The sequence below is a fragment of the Ruditapes philippinarum genome, unplaced genomic scaffold, assembly GCF_026571515.1.
Source record: "Ruditapes philippinarum isolate M1 unplaced genomic scaffold, ASM2657151v2 ctg3517_1_1_1_1, whole genome shotgun sequence".
Taxonomy (NCBI): domain Eukaryota; kingdom Metazoa; phylum Mollusca; class Bivalvia; order Venerida; family Veneridae; genus Ruditapes; species Ruditapes philippinarum.
In genome coordinates this window covers 84,680-100,854 of record NW_026857532.1, presented here as the reverse complement: position 1 = coordinate 100,854, position 16,175 = coordinate 84,680, and the positions used below count along the sequence as shown (strand labels likewise).

The 16,175-nt window shown below is 34.3% G+C and overlaps 1 protein-coding gene across 2 annotated transcripts in view; it reads right to left on the bottom strand.

The window, feature by feature from the left end:
- LOC132750097 (glutathione peroxidase-like) overlaps positions 1–16,175 on the bottom strand; it is a 61,916-nt gene that overhangs the window by 7,971 nt on the left and 37,770 nt on the right. For both annotated transcript variants that reach the window (XM_060740036.1, XM_060740035.1), the window contains exons 4-5: positions 11,559–11,704; positions 3,639–3,723 (exon numbers count right to left, since the gene is read on the bottom strand). In XM_060740036.1, coding sequence (XP_060596019.1) covers positions 3,639–3,723; positions 11,559–11,704 — 231 coding nt within the window. The remainder of the gene's footprint in view (positions 1–3,638; positions 3,724–11,558; positions 11,705–16,175) is intronic.

The following is a 16,175-nucleotide window of genomic DNA, read 5'->3' as shown; positions in this document are numbered from 1 at the left end:
TTGTGACAGGTGAGCTAAAAATAAACCTTGTTTGTTATTGTAATAAATGCCTGCAGTAAACAGTCTTTTGTATTTATACAATACATGTAGCTTGTGTCTCTGAGTGATTTGCCATTGTTTATTCTTCACACTTACCTTCACAAGTTAACTTTAATTCTAACACGACCCGCATTTTTCCCTATTGAACATAGAAGAACCGGAAGTGTGTGTTATTATGCTATAAAATCACTGTTTGACGTTCTATATTTAGACATGTGACGTAATCATTATACACGCGACGTAACCACTAAAAATATGACGCGCTGACAATAAGTACGGAAACAAATCAGGCGCAATTTAGCTAATTATCATGTACGGCAGCATTTATTTGTTGATGTCGTGTTAGAATCGAAATAATATATCCAAATCAGTGATTTTATTGCTTGATAACATCACTGTCTGTCGTTCGGGTGCGCATCATTATATCACTCGGGCTACGCCCTCGTGATATAATTCCCCGCATCTGAACTCCAAACAGTGATGTTATTGAGCAATAAAATCACAGTTTGGGATATATTATTTCTTAAAGAAACCATCACCGTTCTTGTATTTAAATTGTGTTTGCATGTTGTTGTTTTTTATTTTATTTCCGTGTAAAAACTGATATATGATAATTACGAACAAGAGGGCCATGATGGCCCTGAAGTCGCTCACCTGTATAAAGGCCCCCCGGGGCTCGGCCAATTTAAACCCCAGGGCTTTTATTTGAACAAACTTGGTAGACACTCACTTGATGGGGTTTCATGAGTATCTAAACTCTAGCTCTTTTGGTTTTTTAAAAGAGAAATTTTTTAAGTTTTTACTAAACACATATAGTTAAAAACAATGACACCCTTTGGGCGGGGCAAATTTTGACCCCAGGGCTTTTATTTGAACAAATACTGTAGACACTCACTAGAACATGTTTCATGCTAAATATCTAAGCTCTAGCTCTTTGAGTTCTTTAAAAGAAGTTTTTAAGTTTTTACTATATGCATATAAGGAAAATCTATGACCCCCTGGGGCGGGGCCAATTTTGACCCTAGGGCTTTTATTTGAACAAACTTGGTAGACACTCCTTTGATCTTGCCAACAATCTGACGTAATCAATGCTACTTTCCTAATTTACAATGTGTCAACAGGCCCGCTTCCAGATCTGTGTAGTTGTCCAGGTGCAAAGCTATATCGATAGTGTGTGCTGTAAATATGTTTACCCTTTTGTGTTTTCAACATTTACTGTTTTCAAGCAGACTACACTCTGTTTTAGTGAACTTTAAAGTGTAAGTTTTGATTTACAGACATTTTTCATAAACGGAATGATATTGGATATATCATAAATCGCCGAACAAGTAAGAGAGTTTCTTTATTTTCTATAATTTCTTTGTTTAAATTATACATTAAGTTTTCAAAAGTGGGTGGGGGGCGCGTTAAATCATGATTTTATGGTATCTAAGCTCTAGCTCTTTGGGGTTTTTATAAGAAGATTTTTAAGTTTTTACTATATATACATTTAGGGAAAAACAAGGGGCCAATTTTGACCCAAGGGCTTTTATTTGAACAAACCTGGTAGACACTCACTACAAGATATTTCATGCTTAGTATCTAAACTCTAGCTCTTTGGGTTTTTAATAAGAAGATTTTTTAAGTTCTTACTATACACATATAAGGAAAATCCATGACCCCCAGGGTGGGGCCAATTTTTACCCAAGAGCCATTATTTGAACAAACTTGGTAGACACCCATTAGAACATGTTTCATGCTAAATATCTTAGCTCTAGCTCTTTGGGGTTTTTAAAAGAAGATTTTTGAAGTTTTTATTATATACATAAAGGGAAAAACAATGATCCCCCTGGGGCAGGGCCAATTTTGACCCCAAGGCTTTTATTTGAACAAACTTGGTAGACACTAACTAGAGGATAATTCATGCTTAATATCTAAGCTCTAGCTATTTAGGTATTTAAGAGAATTTTTTTTTAAAGTTTTTACTATATACATGTACAAATAAGAAAAATCAATGACCCCCGAGCGGGGCCAATTTTGACCCCAGGGCATTTATTTGAACAAACTTGGTAGACACTGACTAGATGATGTTTCATGCCAAATATTTAAACTCTAGCTCTTTCAGTTTTCTAAAAGAAGATATTTTAAGTTTTTTCTTTCGGTTGCCATGGCAACCAGAGTTCTGCTTGGAATTAAATTCTTTGAACAATTTTTAAAGTTCACTACCAAAGGAACATTCCTCTGAAGTTTGGATGAAATTGGCTTAGCGGTTTATGAGGAGATGTGGTTAAAAGTAAAAGTTTACGGACAGACGTCGAATAGACGCCGGACGAAAAGTGATCACAAAAGCTCACCATGTCACTTTGTGACAGGTGAGCTTAAAACACATTATTAGTTGTCTGCATTTTAAACCAGAAGTTATGTAACATCAACAAATCTTGAAATGTTGTCAGTTTTTATTTGTTTATTTTGTACAAATATCTTAATAAAAACACAGAAATAAAATGCATCAATGGGAGAATGATGACACCGCAGAAATAAGATACGCAGAAATTTAAAACCCCTTATTTTGACAAAAATCGCAGAATATTAAACCTGCAGAAATAAGTATACTTATTTGGTATCTTACATCTCACTACGGAAATCTCTGCAAGTAACCATTAACTTCACCACATGCCAATGAATAAGGGTTTCAAGATAATGTGCCCAACATGTAATGTGATTAAACACCTTCTTCACCACATGAATCGAAGTTTCAAGTTCATTTGCCCTATATGTACAGTCAATAACCAAACATTATGCATTAAACGTGCAACATAATAGTTAGGAATTTCAACTAAAACTCAATTTCTAAATTGCCTGGATATTTCATGATAATAAACATTTTCTCTGGCTGTTTTCAACATGACTCAGTTTAACAATGACAAGTTGTATTCATTACCAGTGGGTCAGAAAGGTTGGCCACAATAATGCCACACCAGACTACAAAACCTTATAGTCTGACAAGAATGTTCTTTTACATGGCTAAGGTTGGACAATATACATGTAAATGAAAATTTGTTAAAGATATACTATGCTCATCCTTAAGTAAAATATTTTAAATGCAGAAATGTATAGAAATCTATGACATTCTTACTTAGTATGACTAATTTGAATATAAGGATGATATGACTATGTATGTGAAGCTGCGTTTTATATTACAGGTCAACTTAGGTTCTTAAAAAACTGCCAGTTCTTTTAAATATCTCTATATAATCATATTGTGATCACATATAATGTGTAGAGTTTTAGAAGTTTTAAACTTAACATATCCTCTTTGGTTTGAAATCAAAACATGTTTATTTTATATTTTTAAAGAGACTGTATAACAATCATCAATATTTTCTCATATCATATTTGAGAATAGTATATCTTTAAGTAATTAAATATAATCTTTCAATTAGTATAGAGACCAATTCATGAAGTTTGACCAAAAAATGTTTTATCTTAATTATCCTAATACCGGTATACTAAAAAATTTTAATAACCCCCAGTGTGGGTGCACTTTTTACCCTATGTGCATGATTCATACAACTTTTGAGGAGGGAAAATGAAATGAAATTTTCAGAATTAATACTTACTTCAGGGTCAACATTTGGGGCATATCTTTTCACAGGTATTCCTTCTTTATCTATCAAGAATTTGGTGAAGTTCCATTTGATAAAGCTGAAAAAGGAGGAACTAATTGTGACAAAGAGAAATTTTTCTTACACCTAATTCTTATTTTTAAATAACCATCGAAAGCATAAGCTAGCAAATGGCAAAGAGAAAATATCTTTAGCCCTTAGGCAGCTGCTACCTATGTGACTTGTGCAGCCCAAAACCAGCCAACACAAATGAACACTGTTCCCTGTTCAATCAGTACATATTTTTACCTCTAAAAATGATGAATGTGTTAGAGGTAAGGTTTAATAAATGTTAAATAAGATTAAAGCTCTGACCTTATAACAAAATATCAACACATAATAATGCAATCAGATCTGAAAATTTAAACCAGAAATTCTGTAAATTAACAATGGCAGCAAACAATCAGTAAAATTCCATCCTAGAGTTAGTGGGTAATGATAATGAACATGACTGGTATAAAGCAGTGTTGTCATTTAGAGCCAGCTGCTTCAAACTATTTTTGGGCCAGCTCAAATCTCCGAAGAAAATGAGTTTCTTAGACACACATACGCCCGGCTCAAATTCTTATCAGTGACAATTTTTCAAAAAGGATTACCCATTCACTCAGTTATGGACAGAAAATTGCTAAAACATTGTAAACATAGTTATATAATTTGTCAGTCCAGGTGTTTTGAAATTGTGAAAAATATAAGTTGGCAAGTCATTACTATGACTTGTGGTGAAATTGAACAATATTTAACTTAACAATTAAACTTTTTCAAATATATATAAATGCAAGACCTTGACCTTGAACCAGAGACCCCAAACTACATCAAAACTTATGAAACTACCTTATATATATGTACAGGTATGTTCCTTGTAAATATGAGACCTTGATAAACAAGAGCCCGGTTTCGTTTCGTTCAAAGCCTTGATAATGGCCGTGTGGTCACTCCGGTTTGAGCCGGGTGATGCTCCCCGAATAGGTTTTGGACACAGAAAGTACACCTCTTGTAGTTTCAGAGTTATGTCCCTGGAAAAAGTTCAAAGTGCAATAATTCCAAAATTAGGCAAGGCAGAGTTACTGTTATTTGCACTGCACTTCTAATCAATGTGATCAACCTACAAAGTTTCTTGATGATGATCTCTTATGATTCTCTTATGATTTCCGAGTTATGTCCCGGACAATTTCAAAAAGTAAAAATAAACAAAGGGCAATAACTCCAGAATTAGGCAAGGCAGAGTTATGATTCTTGTGCACTGCACATCTACCCATTGAGATATATCTACCTACAAAGTTTCATGTTGATATCTCTTATAGTTTTACAGCTATGTCCTGGACAATATTTTTCTAAAAGGGGAGATAATTCAAAAATGACGCTTAACAGAGTTATGGTTCTTTTGCACTGCACCTCTACTCAATGAGATCTATCTACCTACAATGTTTCATCTTGATATCTCTTATAGTTTTAGAGTTATGTTCTGGACAAAGTTCAATGTGTTAAAATAAACAAAGGGCAATAACTCCAAAATTAGGACAAAAAGAGTTATTGTTCTTATGCACTGCACATCTACCCATTGAGATCTATTCACCTACAAAGTTTCATGTTGATATCTCTTCTAGTTTTAGAGTTATGCCCCGGACAAGATTTTTCTATAAGGGGAGATAATTCAAAAACCGGGCAAAATAGAGTTATGGTTCTTTGACACTGCACTCCCCCTCAATGCCCTCTACCACTGAATGAAGTTTCAACAAATTATCTCCAAGGGTTTTCAAGTTATGCTCCGGACAAGACAACGGACAGACAGACGGACGGACGGACAGATGGACGGACAAGGCGCCGACTATATGCTCCCCCGAAATTTTTCGGGGAGCATAAAAAAATAAAAACTAGAAATGTGTCCATAGGACACGGGTACAGCCATGGTATAACAACTTTGGAAGCTGTTTACCGAAGGAACAATCTTGGCAAGTTTGATTGAAATTGGACTAATAGTTTTTCAGGAGGTTTTACAGTAAACTTCACTTATAGTGAACACAGTTATATAAGGAACAATTTTTTTGGCCCTAATTTTACTCCTCTTTATTTAATATAAAACAAGATTGCATTTGTGAAAAATGCTATGCCACCACATTAATACAACACTAAATAGTAGTGTAGGAACAGATTTTTTTTGTTTCTATACAATTGAAGATTGTCATAACGCATAGATCCCTGACCTATCTAATTCTTTTTATCAGATTAGTGGTTAAATCTATTGTTATTCAAATAAAAGATCAGAGTAGGAATATATCAATGCAGTTGAGTCTAGTGAATTTGGTGGTGAAGGTCATATTTCACACAGCCTAAATTTCATGACTTGATCAAAAGACAAGACAGTAAGACACTTTGTCAAAATCTAGGTCAGCTGATATCAAAGTTCACTTTACATCTTAATCTGTGCACATGGTTCAAATTTCATAGCTGTATATCAAAGGACAAGAAAGTAGGTCACATCATCAAAATCTAGGTCACCTGATATCAAAGTTCAATTTTACAACTAAAACTGTGAAAATGGTCAAAATATCATTGCTGTACATCAAAGGACAAGAAAGTAGGTCACTGTCCCCTTGGGCAAGGCAAAATTTTGACCCAAGGGTTTAATTCAAAACAATCTTGATACAGGTCCACCAAACAACATTTCATGTCAAATATCTAAGCTGTAGCTTTCTCCAATTCAGAAAACATTTGTTTTAGTTTCTGTTTTTACTATGGGTATATAATGAGAATCAATGCCCCCGGGCAGGGCCAATTTTGATACCAGGAGAAAAAATTTGAACAACTTTGGTAGAGGACCTATAGATGATATTATATAACAAACATCAAAGCTCTATGCCTTGTACCTTCAGACAAAAAGATTTTTTATTTTTTCTACTATATTAACATAATGAAAATCAATGACCCCCTGAGCGGCGCCAATTTTGACCCCAGGGCTATAATTTTGAACAATCTTGGTAGAGGTTCTCTTCGCAAAGTCTCATGCCAAATATTTAACCTCTAGCCTTTGTCAATTCAGAGAAGAAGATTTTTCAAGTTTTTACTTTGTACATATAAGGAAAACTATCGCCTCTGGGACAGGCAATTTTAACACTAGGGGCATAATTAAAACAACTTTAGAAGAGGAACCATAGATGATATTATATACCAAATATCAAAGCTCTAAGCCTTGTACCTTCAGACAATAAGATTTTTTAATTTTTTACTATATTTATATAGTGAAAATCAATGACCCCTGGGGGTGGGGCCAATTTTGACCCCAGGGCTATAATTTGTACAATCTTGCTAGAGGTTCACTACACAATGTTTCATGCAAAATATCTTACCTCTAGCATTTGTCAATTTAGAGAAGTAATTTTTAAAGTTTTTACTGATAAGGAAAACCTATGACCCCAGGGGCGGGGCTAATTTTGACACTAGAGGTAAAATTTGAACAGCTTTTGTAGAGTACCTATAGATGATATCATACAACAAATATTAAAGCTCTAAGCCTTGTACCTTCAGACAATAAGATTTTTTGATTTTTTACTATATGTACATATTGAAAATCAATGACCCCTGGGGCGGGGCCAATTTTGACCCCAGGGCTATAATTTGAACAATCTTGGTAGAGGTTCACTACACAATGTTTCATGCAAAATATCTAACCTCTAGCATTTGTCAATTGCTAGAAGAATTTTTTTTAAAGTTTTACTATATACATATAATATATGATATAATGAAAACCTATGACCCCGGGGCAGGGCTAATTTTGACACTAGAGGCAAATTTTGAACAATATTTGTAGAGTACCTATAGATAATAACACATACCAAATGTCAAACCTCTAAGCCTTGTACCTTCAGACAAGAAGGTATTTTAAGTTTTTACTATATGTACATAAAGTGAAAATCAATGACCCCCGGGGCGGGGCCTATTTTGACCCCAGGGCTATAATTTGAACAATCTTGGTAGAGGTCTACCAGACAATGCCTTATGCAAACTAGAACTATCGCTGAATGCGATTCATACACCCACCAATGTCCTTGACAGAAGACAACTTGGAAAGGTGGTTAAGGGAATAACTTTAGTGGCACAAATACATAAAAAGAAATTATCTCTGGTGAAAAAAAGACTAATTGTACAGGTAATAGTATAAATATTTATTATCAAAACATGTTCGAAACAGTTACAAATAACCTTTCATTTTCCCAATGTACTAAACATTTTATAAGTCAATTTTTGACCTTCAAGTGTGGCCTTGACCTTAAGCTGGCACATGGGTAAGACGGGTTCTGCACATTGCCCAGTTGGGGAGAACAATTGAGTTAAGTTTGAAGAAAATCCTTCCATTAGTATAGAATTTATAGAGCGGACACAACATATAGTCTAGTATTGATTGTATGTAATTTAAAGACTTAAAAAGGGGCATAACTTTGTCAAAATGCATGCAGAGTTATGAAACTTGACCTGCATATCTTATTTGTGACACCTCATATATCTTTTAAGTTTCAAGCAAATACCTTTTCTAGTTTCAGAAATATTCAAGTACATGTGAAAATTTAAGAACATTTTCTAAGTCAATTTTTGACCTTCAAGTGTAACCTTGACCTTTAGCCCGCACAAAGGTGACATTGATTCTGCACATAACATTGTTGAGGTGAACATTTGAGTAAAGTTTGAAGAAAATTCTTCGATTAGTATAGGATTTGTAGAGTGATCACAACATATTGTCTAATATTTGATTGTATGTAAATTTGAAGACTTAAAAAGGGGCATAACTTTGTTAAAATGCAATACAGAGTTATGAAACTTGACCAGCATATCTTAATTGTGACATTTCATATATATTTTAAGTTTCAAGCAAAAACCTTTTCTAGTTTCAGAAATATTCAAATTACATGTTAAAATGTAAGAATATTTTCTAAGTCAATTTTTGACCTTCAAGTGTGACTTTGACCTTAAGCGGGCAAAAGGGTGACATGGGTTCTGCACATGACCTTGTTGAGGTGGACATTTGAGCCAAGATTGAAGAAAATCTTTCAATTAGTGCAGGACTTACAGAGCGGACACAACATATTGTGTAATATTTGATTGTTTGATATTTGACCATCAACTGTGACCTTGACCTTGAGCTGACACATGGGCAACATGGGTTCTGCACATCCCCTTGTTGAGGTGAACATTTGAGCCAAGTTTGAAGAAAATCTTTCAATTAGTGTAGGACTTACAGAGCGGACACGACATACTGTCTAATATTTGATTGTGTTTGATATTTGACCTTCAATTGTGACCTTGACTTCGAGCTGACACATGGGCAACATGGGTTCTGCTCATCCTCTTGTTGAGGTGAACATTTGAGCCAAGTTTGAAGAAAATCCTTCAATTGGTATAGGATCTATAGAGCAGACACGAAAATGGAGACGGACGGACGGACGCCACAAAGCGAATCCATTATAGCCCCCCCCCCACATTTTGTGGGTATAAATATCTAAGCTCTAGGCCTTTTGGGTCTTTACAAGAAGATTTTTTAACTTTATTCTTATAATTCCTTTTGGTTGCCATGGCAACCAGATTTCTGCATGGAATGAAATTCTTTGAACAACTTTGAAAGCCCTTCACCCAAGGATCAATCCTGCCAAGTTTGGTTGAAATTGGACTAGTGGTTTTTCAAAAGCAGATTTTTTAAGTTCACTATATAATCTATAGAACACATGCACAAACACACACACAAACACACACACAGGTGAATTGTATATGCCACCGCATCACAGATGCTGCGGTGGCACAAATATACGGTTATAGCAAACACGTTATAAGGAATTATGGCTTAAAAGGAACTCATTTCTTAGTTCCAATTTAGTTAAAAGTACAGAAAATTACACTTTAAATTATCCAAAATATCGGCTATCCATGAATAGATACCGCATTTTCAACTTTCGTTTTCATTGGCACAGATATTTTTAGCATGAGTTCTTGTCATCAAGTTAAACAGTTATTTCTTTTATTCTATTCTTTCTTTTCTCGAGTAAAATAATAATGATCATTTATAATTGGTTTTCAACATAATCACGCATGCTATTCCTTGCTAATCCATTGAAAACTACAAAGTACGCTGGATTGAAATGAAAAGAAATCTAAAGCTTTCATAAGTAAAAGTCACCCTTGATTTTGATTATAATAGAAGATATTCAATACAAGAGCTGTCAGTAGGACAGCAACCCTCATCTATTCTTAGTGCTTGATAGTAAAAAAAATGCTTGATACAGTTACCTCCTCCTGTTTACAGGTTGGGGTCATGATGGTGAACAAGTGTGCAAAGTTTCAAAGCCATATGTCAATGGACTTTGAAAATATTTGAACTATTACAAAAACTTTAACATAAATTCTAAGTCGAAAAAGGGGCATAATTCTGTCAAACTGCTTGATAGAGTTACCTCCTCCTGTTCACAGGTTGGGGTCATGATGGTGAACAAGTGTGCAAAGTTTCAAAGCCATATGTCTATGGACTTTGAAAATATTTGAACTATTACAAGCCCTTTAACGTAAATTCTAAGTCGAAAAAGGGGCATAATTCTGTCAAAATGCTTGATAGAGTTACCTCCTCCTATTTACAGGTTGGAGTCATGATGTTGAACAAGTGTGCAAAGTTTCAAAGCCATATGTCAATGGACTTTGAAAATATTTGAACTATTACAAAAACTTTAACGTAAATTCTAAGTCGAAAAAGGGGCATAATTCTGTCAAAATGCTTGATAGAGTTACCTTCTCCTGTCTACAGGTTGGGGTCATGATGGTGAACAAGTGTGCAAAGTTTCAAAGCCATATGTCAATGGACTTTGAAAATATTTGAACTATTACAAAAACTTTTACGTAAATTCTAAGTCGAAAAAGGGGCATAATTCTGTCAAAATGCTTGATAGAGTTACCTTCTCCTGTCTACAGGTTGGGGTCATGATGGTGAACAAGTGTGCAAAGTTTCAAAGCCATATGCCAATGGACTTTGAAAATATTTGAACTATTACAAAAACTTTAACGTAAATTCTAAGTCGAAAAAGGGGCATAATTCTGTCAAAATGCTTGATAGAGTTACCTCCTCCTGTCTACAGGTTGGGGTCATGATGGTGAACAAGTGTGCAAAGTTTCAAAGCCATATGTCAATGGACTTTGAAAATATTTGAACTATTACAAAAACTTTAACATAAGTGGTTACGCCGATGCCGACGCTCGGGTGACTGTAATAGCTCTACTTATTCTTATCGAATAGTCGAGCTAATAAAAGGAAGGGAAAAAATCGAAAATCTTGTTTATTCTTATTAAGCATGGAAAGAAAATGAAAAGCACTGAGATTATAAGGAACAAAATATGATATTTGATGAGAAATTGAGAAAGGGTGAAATAGCAAAGGATTTTTAATTCCAAAAAGTATGAGCAATAAATGACTAATTTTTCTTAAACAAATGCTCTTCAGAATAGTGGACGATGGTAAACAATCAGTTCGTTATGCGTAAATCTGTTCGCTATAAAAAGTCCTGATACAAGGAACAAATTTGCTATATGCTAACAAGTCTGGATATAAGGACAGATTTTAAATGTCCTAATGAGTTCGTTATAAGCAGAGTTTACTGTATATAATATATATAACACACACACAGGTTAATCACTATATGCCACCGCATCATAGATGCTGCGGTGGCGTAAAAAAGTACATGTGTGTAATTTATAGAAAAATGGATTTATTTTAGTGTGTTGTATGAAAATAATGAAAATAAATTATCAAATGTGTGGTGTTAAAACTTGAATATTCTCTACATATTCATGAAATAGTCCTATTAAAAGATAGAAAGACATACAAGAATATATATAGTTCATACTTACTCTCCTAATGTACCACCCTGTTTATGCTTCAAATATTTGAAAAGGGGGAGTGCATTATTTCCATTTACTTCTATTTTACTAAATAATTCAAATCCATCACTGTAACCATGGACAAATTCTTTTATCTTTGGTTCTGGCCATGGTTCCTATACAAAATAGAAATAAGAATACAGTGAACACGGTTCAAACGAAAAAATGGTTATAACAAAAGGAAATCAATTCCCCGACTTTAACCCTTCTTTATTTATATGCCTCCTTACAATTGCTTAGAACGAATTTGGATACAGCGAAAAAACGGTTATAATGTAAGGATTCTGAGGTCCCGTGATACATATTTTAATGTAAATCAGCACGGTTATAGCGAAATCGATTTTTGACAGTACAACAAAGAGAAGACAAGTGATTGCCTACAGGTGTTAATTATAACATCTCTATTGATCATGCGTTGAAAAGAGGGCTTGATATGTTTTCACACGTTTTTCTCGTGACAAGTTTAAAAAAATGTTAAAAAGGCCTTATAATAATTCGATTGTTAAAAGTATAAACATTCCCATGAAATGTGACTTGAGCTGATCTATTTCTAGACCTATGTGTTTAACAGTTTTTATCATGATTATTTGATTAAAAATGGATAGAGGTTTAAAACGAAAAGCTATTACTTTGGAGACAAAATTTGAAATTTTAAGTGAAGTTCAAAAAGGTTTAAAGAAAAAGAGTATCGCTGAAAATTTTTGAGTTAATTTTAACCCAAGTGCTTTTATTTGAACAAACTTGGTAGACACCCATAAGTAGATGTTTCATGCTAAACATCTAAGCTCTAGCTCATTGGGTTTTTTAAAAGAAGATTTTTAAGTTTTTACTATACACATATAGTTAAAAACAATGACACCCCTGGGGCGGGGCCAGTTTTGACCCAAGGGCTTTTATTTGAACAAACTTTGTAGACACTTATTAGAAGATGTTTCATGCTTAATATCTAACTCTAGCTATTTGGGTTTTTTCAAAGAAGATATTTAAAGTTTTTTCTTTCGGTTGCCATGGCAACCAGAGTTCTGCATGGAATTAAATTCTTTGAACAATTTTTAAAGGTGACCACCAAAGGAACATTCCTGTGAAGTTTGGATGAAATTGGCTTAGTGGTTTATGAGGAGATGTCATTTAAAGCAAAAGTTTACGGACGGACGGACGCTGGACGAAAAGCGATCACAAAAGCTCACCCTGTCACTTTGTGACAGGTGAGCTAAAAATGAGAAAGAAATCAGTGAGTCATTCCTTTAGGAAAAACTAACTTTAATTTAACATCGTAAATTAATGATGTTGATATACTAGCCAGTTCGTATTGACGTATTTTTTTTTTTTTTTAATACCATATATTGATTGAGATTATCACCATCATTGATTAAAATCATATCATTATTTTTTTTTTTTTTTTATTATCTACTTTATACATTTTTAATAAAGCAATTTTCTTATAGATTATTGGATCTTCTTCTATAGCAAAAAATACGTTATATTCAAGTACTTATAACAAAATTTCGTTGTATGGATACAACGAATTTTGGATATAACGAAGTAATTTGTTAGGTCCCGAGAAATACGTTATAAGCATGTTTCACTGTAATATTGCCAGGGGTGTCAACAAGTCTAAATTGAAAATCCTGAAAAAGTCGGGGGTTTGGGGGCTGCAGGTCCCCATTGGGGTCAAGAGGCAAAGCCCCAGTGGGCGGTCTAGGGGGGGGGGGGGGGGCAAAGTCCCCCAGGAAAAATTGAATTTCAGCATTTTAAGATGCACTAGAAACAATTTCCCCAGACACTTCACCAATATTTTTTAAATGTATTTGTCATAATTTTTGCCATTTTCACTCTGACCAAGTCACATCATTTTTTTCCTTTTATCGTATGTGTTGCATTTAATCAAGAGTTATAAAAGTTGAGTGTAAACAATTAAAGATAAAACAACTTTTAAAACAAGCACATAACTTTAAAACAACCTCAAAAAGACAATTTGAGAATTGTAATAAGTAGACGCTTGCAAGAATTGCGCCTGATGATTTTGATCACGATGCTAAAACCTATACCAGTACTGGTCGCACTTATACCGTTTTTCGTCGATTTCTTTTTCATGATACTCATGTTAACTACAGTATCTTCCCGTCAATAACTTAACTGAGTTTTTTTTTTAAAACAACTGAACCCTTACCCCCCCCCCCCCCCCTTCTAATTTTTTTATCGAATTTGCACTTATCTCAGAAATGACTTTTTGGCAGAAAATCAGGAATTCGGGGTTAATCCAGACTTTTGACACCCCTGTATTGATAATGAAATGTTTTATTTTTACAAAAGCAAACATCATTTCATGTTACGAAAAAAAGTACAATAGTAAGGAAAATAACTTGTAACAAGGCAGTCTGAAAGACAGCTATACCCCCTTCCGCAGTGAACCTTTTACAGCCACGACCTTGATGTTATGCCATGCATATCATAAGCACAAAGTCTCATGATGGTGATTATTTGTGCCATGTTATTTGAAATCCTCCATAAAGTAAACTAGAACTTCGCAAGTCGGATGTGTCGCCTTGTGAACAATATAGTTTAGGAGAAATGGCCACGACAAAAATGAAATTTGAAAATCAACAAAGGGCAATAACTCAAAAAATAAGAAATGCAGAGAAGCAGTCTCTGTGCACTGCACTTCTTATCTATAAGATCTATCATCCTATTAAGTTTCAAGTCTAAAGCTTTTGTAATTTATGAGAAATGGCCTGGACAAAAATAAAGTATTAAAATTAACAAAGGGCAATAACTCAAATAAGAAGAAATGCAGAGAAGCAGTTCTTGTGCACTGCACTTCTTCTTAATAAGATCTATCATCCTATGAAGTTTCATGTCCATAGCTTTTTAATATACTTTAGGAGAAATGGCCTGGACAAAAATAAAGTATTAAAATTAACAAAGGGCAATAACTCAAAAAATAAGAAATGCAGAGTACCATTTCTTGTGCACTGCACTTCTTCTTAATGAGATCTATCATCCTATGAAGTTTCAAGTCCATAGCTTTTATACTTTAGGAGAAATGGCCCGGACAAAAATAAAGTATGAAAATTAACAAAGGGCAATAACTCAAAAAATAAGAAATGCAGAGTACCAGTTCTTGTGCACTGCACTTCTTCTTAATGAGATCTATCATCCTATGAAGTTTCAAGTCCATAGATTTTATATTTAAGGAGAAATGGCCTGGACAAAAATAAAGTACGAAAATTAACAAAGGGCAATAACTCAAAAAATAAGAAGTGCAGAGTACCCGTTCTTGTGCACTGCGCACTGCACTTCGGGTCATTATAAGAAGCATGCATACCAAGTTTGAAGTTAATCCAACTAATAATGACTGACTTGTGCTCCGGACAAGTTTTAGGGGACGCCGACAACGACGCCACAGACAAAAGTAACCCCTATATGTCGCCTTTTTCAAGGCGACACAAAAAAAGTTATGGAGAACATATAACCTTGACATTGGGGGTAGCAACCTGGATGTTGAACTTTGCAGATTGTGTCATGGTGACGATCATTTTAAAACCTTTGAATTGTCAATAAGTTAAAGTCAGCGGACATGAAAAATAGATGTTTTTTACATTAGACCTTTGAGCATGACCCTGACCTTCAGAGTTGTGACTTGATTATTATGCTCTGCCAATGGTGTCATAATGGTGATCATTTCTGCCAAGTTATCTTAACCAGAGGGCCATGATGGCCCTAAAATCCCTCACCTGTATATAGGCTCCAGGGCAAAGGCCAATTTTAAAGCAGGGGCTTTTATTCGAACAAATTTGGTAGACAACAATAAGATGTTTCTTGATAAATATCTAACTCTTTGGGGGTTTTTATAAGAAGATTTTTTAAGTTTTTATTATAATTCATACATATAGGGAAAAACAATTACCCCCCCACCCCCTCGAAGGGGCCAATTTTAACCCCAGGGCTTTTATTTTAACAAACTTGGTAGACACTCACTGGAAGATATTTCATGCTTAGTATCTAAACTCTAGCTCTTTGGGTTTTTTATTAGAAGATTTTTTAAGTTTTTACTATACACATATAAGGAAAATCAATGACCCCTGGGGCCGGGCCAATTTTTACACAAGGGCCTAATTTGAACAAACTTGGTAGACACCCATTAGAAGATGTTTCATGCTAAATATTTTAGCTCTAGCTCTTTGGGGTTTTTAAAAGAATATTTTTTGAAGTTTTTACTATATACATAAAGGGAAAAACAATGACCATCTGGGGTGGGGCCATTTTTTACCCCATGGCATTTATTTGAATAAACTTTGTAGACACTGACTAGATGATGTTTCATTCAAAATATTTAAACTCTTAACTGTTTCGGTTTTCTAACAGAACATATTTTAAGTCTTTTCTTTCAGTTGCCATGGCAACCAGAGTTCTGCTTGGAATTAATTTCTTTGAACAATTTTTAAAGTTGACTACCAAAGAAATATTCCTGTGAAGTTTGGATGAAATTGGCTTAGCGGTGAAATTGGCTTAGCTGTTTATGAGGAGATGTCATTTAAAGTAAAAGTTAGACTTTTTATTATGAAATGAAGAGTTTTTAACATTTGA